General features: G+C 44.6%; 1 protein-coding gene across 1 annotated transcript in view; it reads left to right on the plus strand.

The window, feature by feature from the left end:
• The window catches only part of TNFAIP6 (TNF alpha induced protein 6), a 40,247-nt gene extending 19,362 nt beyond the window's left edge, over positions 1-20,885 (plus strand). Inside the window, exons 3-6 of the mRNA XM_029605459.1 lie at positions 8,031-8,192; positions 9,733-9,961; positions 11,339-11,379; positions 20,657-20,885. Of these exons, the coding sequence (XP_029461319.1) occupies positions 8,031-8,192; positions 9,733-9,961; positions 11,339-11,379; positions 20,657-20,808 (584 nt within the window). The 3' untranslated portion in view covers positions 20,809-20,885. The remainder of the gene's footprint in view (positions 1-8,030; positions 8,193-9,732; positions 9,962-11,338; positions 11,380-20,656) is intronic.
• The last annotated feature ends 1,034 nt before the right edge of the window (positions 20,886-21,919 follow it).

The raw sequence follows: 21,919 nt of genomic DNA on the forward strand, positions 1-21,919 counted from the left end.
CTGACTCTATATGAAGAAACGGTTTTAACAGCTGAAGAGATTCACAAAGGCATTGGACAATGTAAAATTGATGCTGTTGTATATGAGAAGTGAGCATCTCACTTTGAAAATATCTTCTAACATTTTCATCAAGAATTCTATGATCTTTTATCAGGGGAATGGATGAATGTAGCTTGGTCTTTTTCACTCGCTTCATCACTGACTCTACAACTACCGATCAATGGGGAAGCTGAACTACTCCATAGGTGTTGGACTTCTGTAATCTGAATTTCAAATCTAGTTTTCTGGAAATGGGAGGAAATTGATTGGGGAGACTCCCTTGTTTTTGAGAGAATGGAGACTAACAGTTTGTGCAATGGTACAGCTGATGGTTCAGCAGAAACATCCAGAATTTTGAGGATTCCAAATTCTTCCTCCCTAGGGTCCGGTAATTTTCAGATTTCCACTCCCAGAAGGTTCATCAATTTTTCAATAAATTGAGAATGTGAGGTCTTCAGGCAGAAAAGAATGGTCAGGAAGTTCCTCTGGCGGATCAGAAGGTATATCAATAGAACTTTCTGGAGAATGGTGCCTGGGGAATCTATAGGTATCGAGTGAGGTGAATGCTCCTTTTCCCTAGATTCCTCTGGGGTAGGAGAGGAGAAGGATTTAGGGGAGGTGTGTGAAGGAGCATCCCCTGCTGGATTTTAAAAATGAGGAGGTATACTTGCGGATGTAAGGATGAGAATAGATTTGTTATAATTGAAGAAATTTGGCTTATGGCTTCCCATGAACAAGATGTATTTAAATTCTCTTGATGCTGGAGAGAGGGGAGAAGAAGGATCACCTTTCGTTGGTATACATCTTGCCCGCAAACCTGCCTTCCAGGGGCATTTTTCCAAGCCCCGACGGTCGCAGAGAGAGAGCGGATGGTAGTGGGCGGAGCCCCGGGCCGGAAGAAGGAAGCAGCCCATAAGAACACACTGCAGGAGGCCAGAAATTGAGAGAGAGGGGAGAAGAAGGATCACCTTTCGTTGGTATACATCTTGCCCGCAAACCTGCCTTCCGGGGGCGTTTTTCCAAGCCCCGACGGTCGCAGAGAGAGAGCGGATGGTAGTGGGTGGAGCCCCGGGCCGGAAGAAGGAAGCAGCCCATAAGAACACACTGCAGGAGGCCAGAAATTGAGAGAGAGGGGAGAAGAAGGATCACCTTTCGTTGGTATACATCTTGCCCGCAAACCTGCCTTCCGGGGGCGTTTTTCCAAGCCCCGACGGTCGCAGAGAGAGAGCGGATGGTAGTGGGCGGAGCCCCGGGCCGGAAGAAGGAAGCAGCCCATAAGAACGCACTGCAAGCGGCGCGTAGCAGAGCCGGCGCGTCGCTGAAGCTGTGCGCGCTAAATGGGCGCGCGCTCATCGGACTTTGCTGGACTTCGCTGGACTTTGCCACTGCCACTGCTCCAGGTATTTAATTTACTAAATAATTTCGAATCTCTCCCCCCCTTTTGAACTCTAGCAAATAGAGTGGCAATTAAGAGACCTAGTGAAAGCCTGCAGGTGAGAGTTGCCAACATGCCAGCCAAAAGAAAGGGGAAAGTGAGGGTTTTTCCCTCTCTGCCCTCTTCATTAGCTTCCCCCCTCCAACAGGCAATCACAAATTCTATGGTCTCACCTATCTCGCAAACTCAGAGAGCCAAGGAACCTGATGAGTTGGGAAGTGTGGGAGGACTCCCTAACTCCACAGAGGAGGCTTCTTTAAGTCCAAATATTGGACTTCCCCCAGTTTAGAGGAAATCAGGACAAAGCAATGGATCAGCCCTAATTGAGATCAGTTCCCAAGAGGTTATGGCAGGAGAGATACGAAGCCCTGCCACAAGCCCAGAGGAACTAAGGACTGACACTGATGCAGATATGCCATCTACTAGCAGAAAAGTGGAATTGCCTGCCCGACCTGAACTGATAACATTGGACTCAATCTGGGAAATGATGGCAGTGATGTCAGTAAATATTAAGGAATTAGAAGGGAAAATGGACATTCACAATACGAGATATCTGCAGGAATCTGTTCAGATTCAAGACCATTTAAAGAGATCTGATGAAAGGATTAAAGATTTAGAAAATAAAGATATTAAAAATCAGGAATTTAACAGTGCAGTTGTTAAAGATAGGGAACAAATTGCTAATAGATTAGAAGCACTTGAGAACAACGCAAAGCGCCTTAATGTTAGAATTTTAAATTTTCCTAGAGTGACAGGAGAAACACCTGTGTTCACTCTTACAAAATGTTTCCAAGAAGCGCTAGGCGTGGCCCCAAGTGAACTTCCTATAGTCAACAACTGCTATTTTCTTCCAAAGACTTCAAGGATGAGAAATTTATCTGAAGAGATGTTCCAGGGAGACTTAACGAGGTTTTTGGAAGATTCAAATGTGAAAATTATTGATTGGGGAACCTTATTAGTAACTTTTTTTTCTGTTAATGATCTGAACAAGATAATGAAAAAGTATTTTAACAGGTTTCCCATTTTATATTTGGAGAAACCAGTTAAAATTTTTCCTGATTTGGCAGCGATGACACAACAAAGACGCAGGGTATTTTTATCCTTACGTCAGGAGGTGTTATCACTGGGTTTTTCCTTTAAGTTAAGATTTCCCTGCAAGTGTCTCGTAACTAAATTGCAAGAGTCATATATTTTCTTTTCCCCTCATCAACTCAAGGTGTTTCTTGAGCATAAGAAGGAACAGCATCCTCCAACATCTTCCCCGATAGACCAATAGGGTAGTAAGGCAATGAGATGGGTTTTTGCCACTTGTATGTTTTGATAAATAAGTTTTCTCTATATTCTCCCATTATTACTTTAGCTAGAGATTCATTGTCTCTCCATTTGTATTGTTATTGAAATAGGTTGGAACTCAATTCAGGGTTGATGGGTATGTTTTTGTTTTTTTTTTTTTGTAAAATTATCATTGATTTCCAGCCTGTGTATTTCGTTGAATACAATGTATGATAATTGTATTTGAAAATGATAAATAAAGAATGAAAAAAAATCCTCTTGATGCTTTGGTTGTTGTGGATTTATGTGTGGAGAATGGGAGAACATCTTCCAGCGGAGGATACCTGGGGTGAGAATTTCTGAAGAAGGTTGAGGTGCTCAAGAACCCTGTTCTTCCAGAGGAGGATGTCTTCTTGGAGAAAGTTCCTCCTGTAGGTTTGATCTTTCCCATTCAGAGTGGGAAGATAATCCAGAGCACTCCGAACAGCTGCTTTGCGAGGAACCCAAGCTAATGGACAATGGCAATATGCGTCAAAGTAGAATGCTTCAATTTGTGAGCTCTTGATGGTGTCAAAGCATCGTGCGTCAATCTCAGTGCGGCACATAGCATTGATGCTCCCTTCAGCTCCTGCATCGTGCGCCAAATACTTTGCGGTGAGATGGCGCACCTGTGTCAGGTCCACATGGGGCTTGCCTGGCTTTACCTGTTGTGATCCAAGTTGGAGTGATTTTTTTTGGCCTCGATTCAGTGGAAAAGGTATTCTTAGGCACATTTTGAGACTTCATCTGCAAGCCCGGGGATGATTGAATTGAACGTCATGGAGTGAGCGCATAAGAACCTGCAGTCGGTGAATGACTCTCCCGGAGGCTGGCTATTTTTGCGGCCCTTTGTCTCTGGGCTCTGTGGGACATGTATCCACAGTCCCTACATAATTCTTGCTCATGGTCCGGGCCCAGGCAAATATAACAATAATTATGATTGTCAGTTACAAATATTATGTGTCCGCACTGACAATACTTGAAGCTCATTTTTTTTTGAGGCCATGATTTTTATTTATTTATTTATTTATTTATAAGCTTTTATATACCGGCATTCGTAGGACACATCATGTCGGTTTACAAGTAACTGTGAAAGGAGGAAATTACAATGCACAATGATAGAGGGCTAGCTAAGGGAGAGGGGGGAGGGTCGAGAACAGGGAGGAGGGGGGAGGGAGGGGGAAGAGGGAAGAAGCAGGGAGGAAGATAAGCCAAAATTACAAAGGGAAGAAAAAAATTAACAAATAACAAAGCATGTCACAAATGTGTTAAACAGAATAAACTTATAAACAGTTAAAAGCGAAACCATATGATCTTATGTACAGAGAAGCAATATTGCAAGGGGGTTAGGTGGGGGGTGATGCTGGGGTGATGGAGCTGGAGGGGGATGATCAGGGAGCTAGATTGGTTCAATGGAGATCGTTGTCTGGGTTTGATTAGAGTCCGGATAGGCCAGCTATCCAGAGAGTGGGGCCGGCAATGGAGAAGTTCCTTTCTCTGGTGGAAGTGAGGCGTGCCGTTTTGAGTGAAGGGGTATGAAGGGTACCTGCAAGGGAGGTTCTGGTGGGGCTGTTAGAGGATCGGAAATGTGGCATTTCTTCGAGCCAGGGGGAATTGTTCTTGTGTAGTGTGTTGTGTAGAATGGTAAGTGTTTTGTATAGGGTGCGGAATGAAATGGGGAGCCAATGTAGATCTTTTAAAATGGGAGTGATGTGATCCCTTTTCCGGGTATTTGTTAGAACTCTCGCCATGGCGTTCTGTACAATTTGTAGGGGTTTGATAGTGGAGGCAGGGAGGCCCATGAGGAGGGAGTTGCAGTAGTCAAGTTTTGATAGAATGGTAGTTTGGAGAACTGTGCGGAAGTCATGGGCGTGGAGGAGGGGTTTAAGTTTTTTAAGAATGTGGAGTTTGTAGAAACCCCCTTTTAGAAGCAATCTGATGTGGGGTTTAAAGCTGAGGTGTTGGTCTAGGGAGACGCCTAGGTCTCTTACAGAGAGAGGAGGTATGTGAGTTTGTGTAGTGTTTTGAGTAGTTTGCTGGAGAATGTGGTCTGGTTGATTTGAAAGGATGAGAATTTCTGTTTTTGATGCATTGAGCGTGAGGTGGAGATTGGAAAGCAGGGAATTGATTGATACAAGGCATGTTTCCCATAACTGTAGAGTTTCCTTGAGGGATTTCTGAATGGGGATAAGTATTTGTACATCATCCGCATTCAGGAAGAATTTCAGGCCTAGGTTGGAGAGTAAATAGCAGAGTGGCAGTAGATAAATATTGAAGAGGGTGGAGGATAGGGAGGATCCTTGGGGAACACCTTGTGTGATGGGTATCTGTGATGATTCAGAATTATCAATTTTTACTAAGTATTCTCTATGGGTGAGGTAGGATGAGAACCAAAAAAGGGCTGTGTCGGAGATGCCTATCTCTGCCAGTTGGGATAATAGGATTTGATGGTTGACCGAGATGTCTAGGAGTGCAAGTAAGTAAGATTGGCCATGGTCCATGCCTCTGAGGACAGTATCTGTTATTGCGAGTAGGAGCTTTTCAGTGTTACGATCTTTACGAAAACCATATTGTGAGGGGTGTAGGATGTTGTGGTCTTCAAGGAAGTTGGTAAGTTGTGAATTGACTACTTTTTCAAGGATTTTGGATATAAAAGGCAGATTGGAAATGGGCTATAGTTTGTGGGGTCAGTGTGGTCGAGGGTAGGTTTTTTTTAGGAGGGGCTTGACGATAGCAGGTTTAAGTGGGTCTGGGACTAAACCGGAAGTAAGGGAGCAATTCATTATGTCTGCTAAAGGTTTTGCAATGGTTGTGGGGATGGAGAGGAGAACATAAGAACATAAGAAAATGCCATACTGGGTCAGACCAAGGGTCCATCAAGCCCAGCATCCTGTTTCCAACAGTGGCCAATCCAGGCCATAAGAACCTGGCAAGTACCCAAAAACTAAGTCTATTCCATGTAACCATTGCTAATGGCAGTGGCTATTCTCTAAGTGAACTTAATAGCAGGTAATGGACTTCTCCTCCAAGAACTTATCCAATCCTTTTTTAAACACAGCTATACTAACTGCACGAACCACATTCTCTGGCAACAAATTCCAGAGTTTAATTGTGCGTTGAGTAAAAAAAGAACTTTCTCCGATTAGTTTTAAATGTGCCCCATGCTAACTTCATGGAGTGTCCCCTAGTCTTTCTACTATCCGAAAGAGTAAATAACCGATTCACATCTACCCGTTCTAGACCTCTCATGATTTTAAACACCTCTATCATATCCCCCCTCAGTCGTCTCTTCTCCAAGCTGAAAAGGGATAGTGTCTGCGATGTGGGTGGCCAGTCTCATCTTTCTTAGGATGGATTCGACTTCCTTCGTGGTGGTAAGCTCAAGAGCTCCAAGGTTACCTTTGCTGTTTTTGGGAAGTGGGTCGAAAGTGGAGGGTTTAGAAGGGAAGCGGAGGAGAACGTTGGCGACTTTGTTCTTGAAGTATTTTGCTAGTTCTTCGCATTTGTTTTTGTTATTTTGTTCATGGGTGGAAGGAAGGGCTGGTTTTGTGAGTTCTGCAACATATGAAAATAGGGCTTTTGGATTGTATTGATAATTATGAATTTTAACTGCATAGAAGTCTCTCTTGGCTCAGAGGGTGGCTTGACGGTAAGTATGTAGGATATGTTTGTAAGTAGATTTGTGAGTGGGTGTGAGTGTGATAGTACTGAAAAGTGCTGTTTGGGAGAGTGAAAAAGAAAAATGTCCGTGCCTGAGTGCAGAAAAAAAGTAACTGAAGAGAGTGACCATGAGCTGCGTGCGGGAAGTCTCTCGTGCAGCACAAAAGATTTTGACTCTTGAAGAAAGTGTCTGCTAGAGTGTGCCATTGGTGATGTCACCTGAATAGCATGGCTAATTCAGCCATGCTATTTGGAAAAATATTATACCAGGCCCTAAAACACCTCCTATTAGGAAAGCAGAACAAACCAATCTGCTCTTACTTCCTACATAGAAACTACATGCTAGCAGAATTCCTCACCTTACTTACACATGAAGAACACAGACAGACCCTCACCAAATACAGAATAAAGAAACCATAAAATACATATAGAAATGTGTAGACAGAAATTAAACTGGAAACTGCAACAACCTGGAATCTATATGCAATGAAGCAATGGAAAACAGAAACATCATCAGTCCTCATAAATCATCAAACAATAAAAACTAGAAATATAAATTGAACATAATAAACAATACTAATAGAAAGAATATTGCCAAACAGATGGCAAATAGAATAACATCCAATAATTAAGAACTCATATTTTAAAAAATTTTGAACAGCAATAAAATATTTCAAGATAGCAGACACATCAAACACCCAATATTTAAAACAAGAAGGGAAGAATCACCTGCTTCCCAAACCTGAAAACTTTGATTTCCAGTCACACTAAGCTTGTCGTGGATTAGTGAGGGTGGCATAAATTTTTAGCTCCCTCAAGATAGGTTCTCATTCACACACACACACTCACACACACACACACACATAAATATTGCCATCCCCCCAGGCAGGCCCCCATTCACACACACACACATACACAAACACACACATACACACACATCAGGCAGACTCCCTGCTTTTGCAAGTCACTGTTAAGGGTTTGTTTTTTCTCACTAATCGCCCTCTGGAGGCCAAAAAGAATTTGAGTGAATCAAGTCCTAAGTGTGCAATCTGCAAAATGTTCCCAGTGAAATGGAATATTGCTTTGGTCTCCAAGAAAGGATCCTGGAAAATATCTTTACAACAATGCCCAGCAAATGTCCATAAAGATTCTAGCATAGATCATTTTACAAAATGAGGGGAAGGCTGAGCCCCTTTTATAATGCTTGCTTAGATCTATAGAAGGATAAAGAATTTATGTTGCAACCTAGCTTGTACCAAAAAAAATATTGGAATCCTACATTTACTCTCCAGGGTTTTCAACTTGCCAGAGCATATGCATTTGATTTTACTTTTCCTAAGAACAGAATAATGCTTTTGTGTAAGGGAAGAAGTGCTTTTTTGTACTATAATTCACAAATCTCCAAGCAGGAGGGAAAAGAGGATTTATTACTAACAGGATATTGTTTCCTGTGAGAGTTGATTTCATTGCATGTTGAACATCAGGAGCAAAATGTTGTTAAACTAGGAAGCAAGTTCTGACTAGCTTTAATATTTGTATAAAGCAAAATCCTCTAGGAGCTATAACACTTTCTTTCTTTTTGTAGGTTTCCACATATGTGCGGCTGGATGGTTGGACAATGCCCGAGTTGGGTATCCCATAGTAAAAGCCAGCTTTAACTGTGGGTTTGGAAAAACTGGCATCATTGATTATGGCTATCGTCTGAACAAAAGTGAAAGATGGGATGCTTATTGCTACAACCCCAATGGTGTGTTATTATCATTCTTTTCAATATACTGAATTTAGCATGCCTCGAAATTTCATACTTCAGAAACATGCATGAAACCACCAGAGAAGTGAATGGCCTAGGGAAGCACATTTCTGGAGCCTAGAAGGCTTGAAACGTTCAAAGGAGAGAAAGAATATTATTATTATTATTATCCAATTACAGTTGATAAACAGAGGTACAAAAATACCTAAACCGTGTATTGCATAAGGACATAGGCAGTGCTGTTGACACTGGGAACTTGAACATCCAATGAATTCTCACGACTGAAGGTTCAAGTTTATATCCACTGGACCTTTTCCCTTAGTTATCATTATTAAGGGTTGAAACGGGGGAAAAATGTGATTATTCTCTGTCCCATCAGGCTCTCCAATCTCTGTTTCTTCCTCTGCCTCTGTCACTCTTCCAGTCAACCTGCCCACAGTGCCATTCATCTTTCCCTCTTTTCTCTCTCTTCATCACCTGTTTACTTCTCTTGCTCCTCTCCCCATCACCTTCCTCTCTTCCTCATCTCCTCTTCCATGTTCTTATTTTCCCCATCTTCTCCCTCCATCCTCATTTCTCCCTATCCCTTCCTACCAAGCTTGCCTGTCCCTCTTCAGCTTCCTCTATACCTCCCTACCCCCTCTGTTTTCTGCTTCCTTTCCCCCATTCTTCCCCTTCTGGAATAGTGTGCATTCTCCACTAGAATAAGGAGTATGGAAAATAATCCCTTTCACTAGGATTCACATCAGATTCCTGCTCAGAGCATCATTACCTCCCTTTCTTTTTCAGGTTCCTTTCTCCTTCTACCTTTCAAAAGTGCTTAAGCTTCCTCTCCCTTACCCTCAGGATAGATAAGTCAGAGTGGTAGCAGGCATGCCACAAGCATAGAGTCACAGAGAGAGAGAGCATGCAGTTCCAATTCCCTTAAACAGGAAGCATGAAGGAAAAGGGGAGGATGAGCACCCTTGATGATCACCAGCACATGCTTTGCAGTGCCAGCTTGCTGCTCATCTGACTTACTTGGTGGAAGGGAGAGTAAGACAGGCATCCATGCTATCTCTGGCAGCCAGGGTGTGATGGACTCCATCAGACCATGGTGAGTCCTCTTCTTTCTCTTACCTAAGCTAAAGAGGGTCAGAGAAAAGTGCTCGTTCAATGCATTAGTGCATATTGCCTGACATCAGCACTGAGTAGAGAATTGAATGGTTGAGACCAGGCTTGTTCCGGATAATGGGAATTTTCTAATAAAAGAATACCAAATAATGGGAGGTTTTCCAGATAGCAAAACATATGAAGCAAACCAATTTTCGTATGCTAGAAGTTTTCCAGATAATGGAACACAGGTTGATGCCTATGATTTAATTTTTTTTTTTATAATTGGCATTTCAAATAAAGAAGCTTTGGCTATAGGGTGCTCCACTGCATATGAAGCAAAAGAGAACAAAATAATTACTGTGATTCAAAACAAGTCATTATAACCTCCCAAACTTCTTCTAGATGACATCGCATACCCTAAATTGTTTTTTCTTTCTCTTAGGAAAGCATTGTGGAGGTGTTCTGACAGACCCAAAAAGGATCATTAAGTCACCGGGCTTCCCCAGTGAATACGAAAATGAACAAATTTGCTACTGGCATATTCGAGTGAAGTTTGGCCAGCGCATTCATCTACATTTCCTGGAGTTTGATGTGGAGGATGACATTTCTTGCCTGTCTGATTACCTGGAACTGTACGATAGTTATGATGATCTTCATGGCTTTGTGGGCAGGTATGCCTGCGAAATTTATTTTATTTTATTTTTAGATTTTTATATACCGGTGTTCCTATATGAAATAAAGAAGAACGAAAGGATGGATCGGTTAAAATGGACTTTATTGAAACTTGGGCAAGTTTCAATAAAGTCCATTTTAACCGATCCATCCTTTCGTTCTTCTGCTTTCCGCTACATTGGATCGGCTACCAGTTTGCTTTCTTGGACCATCCCTATATGAAATAAAGATCACATCGGTTTACATTGAAACAGAACATGAAAATTGCCAAAAGGCATTACATAGAACAAGGTTATGAAACTTGGAACAGTGTACATAAGTTCAAAATTTAACAATAACGTTGTAACACTGATGACCAAAAGATAAAGGAGAAAAAAAAAAAAAAAAAGACTTAAACGCTGAACGACCTCCTGCAGTCGATCTCCTGCCGGCGCCATTTTCCGTACGGAAAACGATTCGCGGCAAGAAATCGCTCCCGGAACCCCGCTGGACTCCCAGGAACTTTTGGCCAGCTTGGGGGGGCCTCCTGACCCCCCCCCAAGACTTGCCAAAAGTCCAGCGGGGGTCCGGAACGACCTCCTGCGTCGAATCATTTTGGTCTATGGCCGCCGCCATTTTGCGGTGGCCATTTTACAAAATGGCGCCGGCTGAAGACAACAGGATTCAATTGAGGGGGCCGTTCCGGACCGCCGCCGTTCTGGACCACCGCTGGATCCCCAGGTAATTTAAAGCATTTGGGGGGGGGTTCAGGAGGGTGGGGGATTTAATTTAAAGGGTCGGGGGTGGGTTTTAGGGGGTTTTAGTGTGCCGGCTCACGATTTTAACGATTTTCACGATAGTTTACACACCCAAATGGCAACAATACGATTCCCTCCCCCTCCCAGCCGAAATCGATCGTTAAGACGATCAAGGACACGATTCACATCTCTAAAGACCATGCTCTCTCTTCTGCAGCTCCAGGCTCTGGCCTGGAGCCTCGGACTGCTATGGAGAAAAAGCACACACTGACCATTTTCCTCCATGACTTTTCTCCACTTATCAAACCTTAAGACACCTTCTTAATGGGAAGTATCTGAAAATATTCCAAACCGCCCCTTTCCGACATCAATGCTATGTGTCTGTGAAGACACACACATTCCAAGTAAGGAACAATGTCCCTTTTGGACCCCTTACATATCTATAGGATCAAAAGAAAATATGAAAACAATCATTCCATTGGTCAGTAAGTAGAAGAAAATTTTAGCTTTATTGAAATTAGGAATGGGTGAACCAGCTCAGATTTAATTACAACCTCCTGGTAAAAATGTATTTTCATTACTTTGGCATATCTTTAAATAATGTTACATTTCTGACATCATTTTAATTATATTTTTCAGATATTGTGGATTTGAGCTCCCAGATGACATTATTAGTACAGGTAATATTGTATAACCCTGAAGTTGAGAAACATTACTCATTGTACATATCATTAGAGGCACAAGATTGCCCCCTCCTTCTCCTCCCCTCCCTATTTTCGATTGGGTTATGAGTCCTGTTTTCAATTACACACACTTCCATTGTGGCTATTGAGACATCACACTGAAGCTGGATGACAAATTAGCTGCAAACACATCCAGACACAAATCTGGCTCAAAGGGTGCTTAAGGTGCAGGAACGTATTAGCTCAGCCAATCTGAGTGGGCAATTCAAAATCTTTAGCTGTGCAAAACATTTTCCAAAGCGTCTGAATTGGGTGTTCCAGATTTTTGTCGTGGTATAAAATGTGAGTGTATTAGCCCCTTTTTCAAATAATTTCTGAAGAAGTAGTTTGCGCGGCCTCTAAAGCCCATGTGCAGCCTCTTTGGATAATTTTCAACTTGGTCCAATAAAAGGTGTGGCAGGCGGCAAAGATTCCATCTTTCTCAAAGACCAGTGCATCTACTAGAACTCTAGACTACGTAAAATGAAAGGAAACCATCAGCTAACCACTTCACTGTCCAGCTAACGCAGCGCTTTAGCCTTGTCTCCGTTGTCCTTTCCTATGGCTGGCACATTATTGCAGTTGCTATAAGAGGAGTTTCCAATGATCATCTTACAAGTCTCAGAAATAAGGGTTAACAAAAACCCAAGCAAACAAATAAAGTGATACCTTTTATTGTGCAAACTTAATACATTTCAATGTCGATATTCAGCCGCTATCTGACTGAGAAAGCTAGCCGGATAAAATTATCCGGCTAACTTGGCTGATATATTCTCAGTGTGACGGCACCACTGAATATACTTGACTATCTTATAATTAGCCAGATAAGTTTATCTGGCTAACTTTAGGCAGTCAAATATCAATCCTAGACTTATCTAGCTAACAATCAGAGCCACTAAGCCACGATGCTTTTTTGTGGGGGGGGACCCCTCCCCAAAAAACATTGTGGCTTAATCGCGCATGACAAAACATCGCAGTTAGAGGCCCTTTAGGTGCGAAGGCAGCCCCAACCTCAAGAAACTGCCATCGCCTTAAAGGGCCGACTGCATTAAAAAATGCATGGCAAAAAATATGAAATTGAGCAGAAGTCAAAGCCCAGGGCTGCCACTCAAGGTGGCTCCAACACCCCAGGGTTAAAAAAAAAAAAAAGAATAAAGTGCATGTGTGGCAATGCACCCCCCACCGCCCTCAATCCTATTTCCCATAAAGTCAATGGCCCTCCCACCCCTTTCCATTTAAATAATGGTTGCCATGCCCCCCCCCCCCCCAAATAGTTATACACACCTGTTGATGGTTATAGTGCCGAATGGCCTAGATCTGATCCCCGGATCTTGCCCCAGTCACATGATCGGGTCAAGGTCAGGTTGGCACCATCCACCCCAGGAGCAGGGGGCACCACTGAACCACTGATGGGGTTTTTCTTGTACATTTGGAAGGGACGGGTGGGGGGCACTATATCCCCAATGAATGTGTGTAACAATTTTGGGGGGGCTGTGACAGCCATTATTTAGATGGAAAGAGGGAGTGGGGGTGGCAGCCCTGGGTTGAGCCGGGGATCAGCCTTGACCTCCCCCCCCCCCCCCAATGAACTTCATCTTTTTTGCCGTGCATTTTTTTATGCAGCTGGCCTTTTTTTGTTGTTTTTTATATTTTATTGATTTTGAAAGACATATATAAAACAATTACATTGAAATGCAAAGCATAATAATACATGCAAACCCTGAGAAAACAAAACATGGGAACAAATTGTGAAGAGACATGCCAGGAACAATTCTGATACATTGGTAACTATAATCACATCTCGTTTCATTCTGCTGGATTTACAAGGATCATAAAACTTGAGAATTCTCCTTCCCCCCGTTCCCCTTCCCTCCCCTCCCTTCCCTTATGCAGCTGGCCTTTTAAGGCGATGGCGGTCCCTTGAGGTTTGGGCCGCCATCGTACCTAAAGGGCCTCTAGCCATGTTGTTTGTTTATTTTGTTTATTTATTTATAAACTTTTAATATACCGACATTCGTAGAACACATCACGCCGGTTTACAATTAACTCAAAGAAAGGAAAATTACATTGAACGAGGAGCAGGGAGAGGGGAGCAGGCAAGAAAAGGGGAAGAAGAAATGGGCAGGGAGCGAGAGACTAAGGGAGAGATAAAGGAACGAAGTGAAGCGGAAAGAGCGGAGAGTAACCATAATAAGTATAATAGACAGATAGTTAGCCAGATAAGTAACTCCATTCCAGAACTTCCCCGTCCTACTCCTTACCCTGCCAGATAACTTTTTAACCAGATAAAAAGTTCTCCAACTACATAGCAGCCATTGATTGCAGCTGAATATTGAAATGGCACCACTTAGCTTTATAAGGGACTCATTTTCTTAGCATTTTTCCCATAGACACAGAATGGGAGAAAAGTCTTAGTAAATCAGACCCTAAGTTGAAACTTAACCAGCTAAGTGGCGCTAAATATTGACCTCTTTTTGGAGCTCTTATTCTTTTCCTGGGTCAGAATAGAACGAGCAAAAGATGATGTTACCAGAAAATAGAAGTGAATCATAAAAGGCATTGCAATGATAGTGTGAAGGGGAAGGGGAGTTGGGATGTAGTTAATGGGTGATCAGAAAGTGACAGTATAATTTTATTACTCATAATATGTTAAACTTTGGTTTTTAAATCCTTTTTTGTCAGTTCTTAAGTGTCTTATCATTTTAACTTTAAATGTCTTATATTCATGGATTACTTTGCATTTTTCTTAAATTATCCTGATTACAAAGGTTTTGAAAAGTGCTTCTGTACGGAAGTGTCACCTTAGTCTTCTCTGTAATGTTTGATCTTGTGTCTGTGAATTGATTCCTGCCTTTAATGTCTGGTCTGTTTCACTAGCCCGGAATGCTTCTTCACATTTTCTGCAATGAATAATATACACAAACGGGTAGATTTTTACTCGGCCACGCGAGTAAATTCCAGCCTTTACGCGCATGGCCGGGCCTTGCGAGCGCCGAGCCAATTTTCAACAAGGCCCGGCTACCACACGTAAAGGCCGGTATGTGCACAAGTGCCGGCCTTCCTGCAAGGGGCGGACCCAGGGGCGTGTTTTGGGTGGAGTGGGGGGCAGGCCAGGACAGCGCCATTGTTCGCTGTCCCGGAGCCTTGCACACCGGCCGGCTTCCGGCTCGCGCAACTTACTTCAGGTCGGGCCCTGAACTAAGTACTGAAATAAAAAAAAAAAAAGAATAGGTAGGGTTTAGGGAGTGGGAAGGAGAGGAGAGGGAAAGGGGAAGGGAGTTTAGGGTAGGGGGTAGGCTCCAATTAAGGAGTGGACTGGGAGGGAACTGGGGAAGGTCGGGATGTGTTGCCATGCAGAAATTACATAAGGCCCCCCCTTGCATGCGCCGCATGCACATGCGCGTGTGGATTATAAAATCCAGTGTGCATGTGCGCAGGCCCCCAGATTTTATAACATTGACGCACCTGCGTGCGCACGTTATAAAATCGGTGCATCCATGTGTGTGCGCACACTTCTTTTAAAATCTACCCCTATATTAGAGGAGAAGTGAAAGTAGGATCCTCTTGTGTTGAATGTCTTTCCCATGGGCTGGATTTTAAAAGGGTTACGCGCATAAAGTACGTGCGTAACCCTTTTAAAACGCCCCTGCGCGCTGAGCCTATTTTGCATAGGCTTCCGGCGCGCGCAAAGCTCTGGGACACACGTATGTCCCGGGGCTTTCCTGGGGGGGGGAGCGTGTCGCGATCCGCGCGTCATCGGGGGGGGGCGTTCGGGGGCGTGACTCGGCCGACACATCATCCAGGGGCGGCACCGCGGGCGTGGTTTCAGCCCAGGGGCGTTCCAGGGGCGTGGCCGCGGCCTCTGGACCAGCCCCCGGACCGGAACATGGTGCGCGGCAGCCGGCCTGGCGCGCACAAAGTTACGCCTGCCTCGAGCAGGTGTAACTTTCGCGACAGAGGTAGGGGGGGTTTAGATAGGGCCGGGGGGTGGATTAGGTAGGGGAAGGGAGGGGAAGTTGGGGGGAGGGGGAAGGAAAGTTCCCTCCGAGGCCGCTCCAATGTTCTGGCGGGTCCGATGTGTGACCTGTTCAATAGATCCCTAGAAACGGGAGTGGTGCCGAGTGATTGGAGAAGAGCGGTGGTGGTCCCGCTTCACAAGAGTGGGAACAGGGAGGAGGCTGGCAACTACAGACCGGTTAGCCTCACTTCGGTGGTGGGAAAAGTAATGGAGTCACTGCTGAAAGAGAGAATAGTGAACTATCTACAGTCTGGAGAATTGATGGACCAGAGGCAGCATGGATTCACCAGGGGAAGATCCTGTCAGACAAATCTGATTGACTTTTTTGACTGGGTAACCAAGGAATTGGATCAAGGAAGAGCGCTCGATAATCATATACTTGGATTTCAGCAAAGCTTTTGATACGGTTCCGCACAGGAGACTGGTGAATAAAACGAGAAGCTTGGGACTGAGTGCCGAGGTGGTGACCTGGATTGCAAATTGGTTGACGGACAGAAGACAATGTGTGATGGTAAATGGAACCTTCTCTGAAGAGAGAGCGGTTTTAAGTGGTGTACCGCAAGGATCGGTGTTGGGACCGGTCCTGTTCAATATCTTTGTGAGCGACATTGCGGACGGGATAGAAGGTAAGGTTTGTCTTTTTGCGGATGACACTAAGATCTGCAACAGAGTGGACACGCTGGAAGGAGTGGAGAGAATGAGATGGGATCTAAGGAAACTGGAAGAGTGGTCGAAGATATGGCAGCTGAGATTCAATGCCAAGAAGTGTAAAGTCATGCATATGGGGAGTGGAAATCCGAATGAACTGTATTCGATGGGGGGGGGGAAAGGCTGATGTGCACGGAGCAGGAGAGGGACCTTGGGGTGATAGTGTCTAATGATATGAAGTCTGTGAAACAATGCGACAAGGCGATAGCAAAAGCCAGAAGAATGCTGGGCTGCATAGAGAGAGGAATATCGAGTAAGAAAAGGAAAGTGATTATTCCCTTGTACAGGTCCTTGGTGAGGCCTCACCTGGAGTACTGTGTTCAGTTCTGGAGACCGTATCTACAAAAAGACAAAGACAAGATGGAAGCGGTACAGAGAAGGGCGACCAGGAAGGTGGAGGATCTTCATCGGATGATGTACGAGGAGAGATTGAAGAATCTAAATATGTACACCCTGGAGGAAAGGAGGAGCAGAGGTGATATGATACAGACTTTCAGATACTTGAAAGGTTTTAATGATCCAAAGACAACGACAAACCTTTTCCGTAGGAAAAAAATCAGCAGAACCAGGGGTCACGATTTGAGGCTCCAGGGAGGAAGATTCAGAACCAATGTCAGGAAGTATTTCTTCACGGAGAGGGTGGTGGATGCCTGGAATGCCCTTCCGGAGGAAGTGGTGAAGACCAGAACTGTGAAGGACTTCAAAGGGGCGTGGGATAAACACTGTGGATCCATAAAGTCAAGAGGCCGCCAATGAAGAGTGGGTGACTTGCCAGAATGATGGCTACTGCCTGGACACAATACCCTTATTCAATAAACATACACCTGCTTACTGTGACTCCAACATCGCTCTAAGCTTCAACAGCAAGAGGAAATGTGAAAAAAGGATTTGCACTTACAAAGAGGGGAATAGCTGGCTTGTTATGGCGGTTACTACCCCAAACCAAATATGCCTGATACTTCACTTTCAATGCATATACAGCATAGCTCTCTGCTTCAACGGCAGGGGAGAAGAATAACTGATACTTCACACATCCAGCAGAGCTCTCTGCTTCAACGGCAGGGGAGAAGAAAAAAGGGTTCGCACTCACAAAGTGGGGAGTAGCTGGCTTGTTACGGCGGTTACTACCCCAAACCAAATGTGCCTGATACTTCACTTTCCATGCATATCCAACATGGCTCTTTGCTTCAACGGCATGGGAGAAAGACTGATACATCACGCATTTCCAGCATAGTTCTCTGCTTCTACAGCAGGGGAAAAGAAAAAACTGATGCTTCACGCATATCCAGCATAGCTTCAACGGCAGGGGAGAAGAAAAAAGGATTCGCAATCACAAAGCGGGGAGTAGCTGGCTTGTTACGGCAGTTACTACCCGAAACCAAATGTGCCTGATACTTCACTTTCAATGCATATCCAGCATGGCTCTCTGCTCCAACGGCAGGAGAGAAGAAAAACTGATACTTCACGCATATCCAGCATAGCTCTCTGCTTCAATGGCAGGGGAGAAAAAAACTGATACTTCACGCATATCCAGCATAGCTCCCTGCTTCAACGGCAGGGGAGAAGAAAAAACAACCAACAAGGGCTGTACAACATAGTCTGGGTAAAACAAATAAGCATGGGTGTAGCTTGCTTATTGCGGCGGTTACTACCCCTACTACCCCTAACTAATCAAGCTAGATATTTCACTTGGATGCAGCTCCATCACTGCTCTCTACATTAATGGTGGGGGTGGAAGGGAAATAGAACCAAGAGCTAAGAGAAACAGATAAGTATGAGAGAAAAAAAATGTGTGAAGCTTGCTGGGCAGACTGGATGGGCCATTTGGTCTTCTTCTGCCGTCATTTCTATGTTCCTATGTTTCCAACTCTAGTTGAGTGGCAATGCTAAAATGCAAACTCAATATTTGTTGCAGAGCCGGATTTAAAATGATAGTGCCCATTGGCAAAGAACCGAGAAATCAGGCAGCAGCAAGGGGAGTCCCAGTTTTTGGGTGCCTTAAGATGTTGGCACCCAAGGCACTTGTCTATGTAGCCTAATTCTAAATCTAGCCCTAATTTGTTAAAAGTGCCTTTTTAAATTGTGACACTTCAAAGCGGATTACATTCAGGTACTCTAGGAAGTCCCTGTCCCCAGAGGGCTTACATACCTACACAGTAACATAGTAATTGTTGCACTGTGATGGAAGGGAGCGCTAGGGGGCGCTCCCCAGTGTTGGACAAGGTGTGTGTGCCCTTGCGGGGAGGCTGTCCTTGTCTGGGAACTGAAGAACCGGGGCCCTCCACCGGACCTGCACACTTCCATGAGGCCACCAATACAATGGTGGTCTCTGAGTGGTCCTCCGACCACTCCAAGCCCTTTCAGACCTGCTGCTGGATAACGGCAAGAAGCAGCAGGCTGTACAGAGGTCAGGGGCGGAGGAAAACATCTGACACAGGATGAAGATTCAGGCGTTGAGGAAGACGGAGACTCAGGCGAGGCAAGGCATGGCAAGGCAAGGCATGGCACGACAAGGCATGGCATGGCAAGGCAAGGTTAAAATCAAGTAGTTAAAAGTCTGGAACCTCCAAGCAAGCAATGTCCCTCCGGCGCCCTACACAGCCCAGCCGGGCTGGTTGCGGACCACACAAGAAGGCATCAGAATCAAGGAAATCCAAGGACAGGATGAAACAGACATGCGGGCAAAGTCCCTAAGGCGCCCTAGACAGCCCAGCCGGACTGGTCACGGACCACACTGAAGGACAGGCCCTGCCCAGGGAAGGGCAGACATCAGGCTTACAGACATCAAGGCAAGGCAGACATCAGACACGGAAGACGTCAGGACATCAGGACATCAGGAACCAGGCAGGTCTGACAAGGGACGAGAAGGCTCCTTGGCACAGTCAGATGGAAAGACCCACCAGCACCCTACACACCCCAGCAGGGGTGGTCGCGGACCACTGGGCCACTACATGCCCTACTCAACCCAGCCAGGCTGGTCATGGACCACGAGGGACGGGTCAGAGCAGAGCTGAGGACATCTGGACACTGGACGAAGACATCAGGGCTGGATTGGAACATCAGGAAGAGACCAGGAACGGATTGGGATCCCAAGAGAATGTGCCAAGCTGGAGCAGAAGACGAGGAATCCTGGAGAAGGACTGGCTCCTTGCGAAGGCAAGGAAGGACTGACCTGCAGAGCCTTTTGTAGGCAGAAGAGGGTGTTCCAGGAAGTGACATCATCAGGGTGGACCAGGGAGCCACTCCTTCGCTGGCCCTTTAAGTTAGAGGAGGCGCGACCCCGCGCCTAAGGAAGAGGAGGACAAGCAGCAGGACCCTGGACAGCGGCCTGGCTGAGAGAGGAGGAGCTGGAACTGGGCCGTGCAGGCCCCGACATTGGAGGTGGCATCCTGCCGCTGAAGAGCAGGCCTCTGGGAGCGGCACCAGCCGCAAGAAGACCCCAGGGCCTGCGGCTTCTGGCCCACATCGAGGAGAATTACGTCAGCAGCCTCCAGGCCGCAGGACAGGGCAAAGTTTGTGGCTCCCTGCTGCGGTGAAGAACCCTGGCACGGCTCCTGCCAGGCCGGCAAGATGGCGGCGTCTGGCTGCGGAGAAAGACTGGCTTGATGGCGGCTCCTGCTACATGGAGGATCCGGGGGCGGCTCCAAGCTGCGAGAGAGGCCCAAACGGCGGCGGTCCGAGCCGGGAAGGTGGCGGCTCCTGCCGCATGTGAGAACCCCAGCGCGGCTCCTGCCGCACCGGCACGATAGCGGCCCGGGCAGCGAAGGTAAGAGTCTGCTTGCGGCCCTGCTGCGAGCAGGATCGCAACAGTAATGATGGCAGAAAAGGACCAAATGTTCCATCCAGTCTGCCCAGCATGCTTAAGGTAGTAACTACCACTCTGTGCAGTTAATTCCCATATTCTTCTTAAAGGTAGCAACTCTCGCTCTGTACAGTTATCCCCAAACCTTGATACACATACAAATTTCTGCTAGTAACATTTTTTTACTGGGTGCTGAACTATTTTGCGTATATGGAAAAAATGCTTAATAAATAGGGCCCTAAGTGTGTACCTGAGGCAATAAAGAGTGAAGTAACTTGCCTAAAGTCATAGGGAGCATCAGCAGGATTAGAACTTTCCTGTTCACAGAATGCTACTCTAACCACTAGGCTACTCCTCTACTCCTTCACTTCATTATTGACCTCATTTTCAACAGAGTTTTCCCATTCTATATTTTTGGCAAAACATTTGAAAACAGGGCCATCAGGCCATATCTCCTAAGCATTTTCCAATAGAGAAAGAATAAGAGAAAGCACTTTGTATATTTGGTCCTATATGTCAAATGAAGAACAATCATGAATGGCCCTGTATTTTGCATTGGCAAAGTAGAAGTAGAAGCTGTTGTTTAGACTTTTAAATAATCAATGATAATAATTCTTCAAAATATGATTGGAGTGACGCAATTGTCAACCTTGCACATTTGAATGATTCCAAACACGAAATAACTTCTGAGTTTTTTTCTTTTGCAGGAAATGTCATGACATTGAAGTTTGTGTCAGATGCTTCAATCACAGCAGGAGGCTTTCGAATTAAATATATTGCTGTCAACTTGCCTATGGCAAAGAAATTTTGGCGTGATGCAACCTCTGCTCCTGAAACAAATACCTACTCCTTAAACTGACATTATTTGGCAAAGTCTGAAAAGGCTTTTTACTGATACAATTAAAAATAAAAAAAGATAACAACACCCCTTTTAAACTTGTGTTTGTTGTATTTTTAATTGGGATTGCTCGCACATAATGCTTCACCTGCGTTTGAATTTCTATCTAATTTGAGTATAGCTCTAAATTCATCATCCTGCGCAACTTCAATATTCACGTCAACTCCATCCCTATGTTACCAACCTGTGAGCTCTTTCTTAATATCATGGCAGCTCTAGTTAGTACAACATGCAACTCATAAGACCTCGTTTTTATTATATAGTAATAAAGTAATGATGGTAAAAAAGGGTCAAACGGTCCATCCAGTCTGCCCAGCATGCTTCGTAAGGTAGTATCTGCCGTGCCGAGCAGGGTAACCTCATGTTTCTCTGAAAGGAAGTAACTGCCACTATGTGCAGTTATCCCCAAGCCTTATAAGGGTAATAATATTTACAATCATAGCCAAGCAACTGTCAAACCCCTAAAAAGTTACTGCTAGCATTATTTTTACTGGGTGAGGATTCTTCTTGAAAATTCAGACCATGCTGTTTGACATGCTTTATTCTTTGAATTATTATATAACTTAGTTACAGTGCTAGAGATTCCTTGGTCTGACCATTGCCTCCTACCCCTGAAATTTAAACCATTGACTGAGAATTTAGGTGCATTATGTAAGAAAGTTTCTATAATGAAAAGTAGTCATATTGATCCTGATACATTTAAAGGAATCCTTATACACCTCCTAGATGATTTGAAATTTAATACAATCTCTTCAGCTGTCAATACTTGGCATGAAAAAATTCAGTTGGTGGTGGATGACATTGCTTCTATGAAATGTATCCGCTTGTGCCATATAATTTCCACTTTTTAGTATGCAACAGAATTAATATCCTTCAAGTGCCTTGTTAGGCCGGCTGAAAGGCGCTGGAAGAAACTTAAAAGACCTTTCCATTTGGGGGAACATAGAATATTACTCACCAAATATTCTGCTTGTGTTGTTGAAATAAACAAAAGATTATTTTACTCGTAAAATCCAATCTGCTAACCAGAATGCTCGTGAACTGTTTTCACTAGTAAAAATATTAACCCAAG

This window comes from Rhinatrema bivittatum, chromosome 6 (genome assembly GCF_901001135.1).
Source record: "Rhinatrema bivittatum chromosome 6, aRhiBiv1.1, whole genome shotgun sequence".
NCBI classification, from domain to species: Eukaryota; Metazoa; Chordata; class Amphibia; order Gymnophiona; family Rhinatrematidae; genus Rhinatrema; species Rhinatrema bivittatum.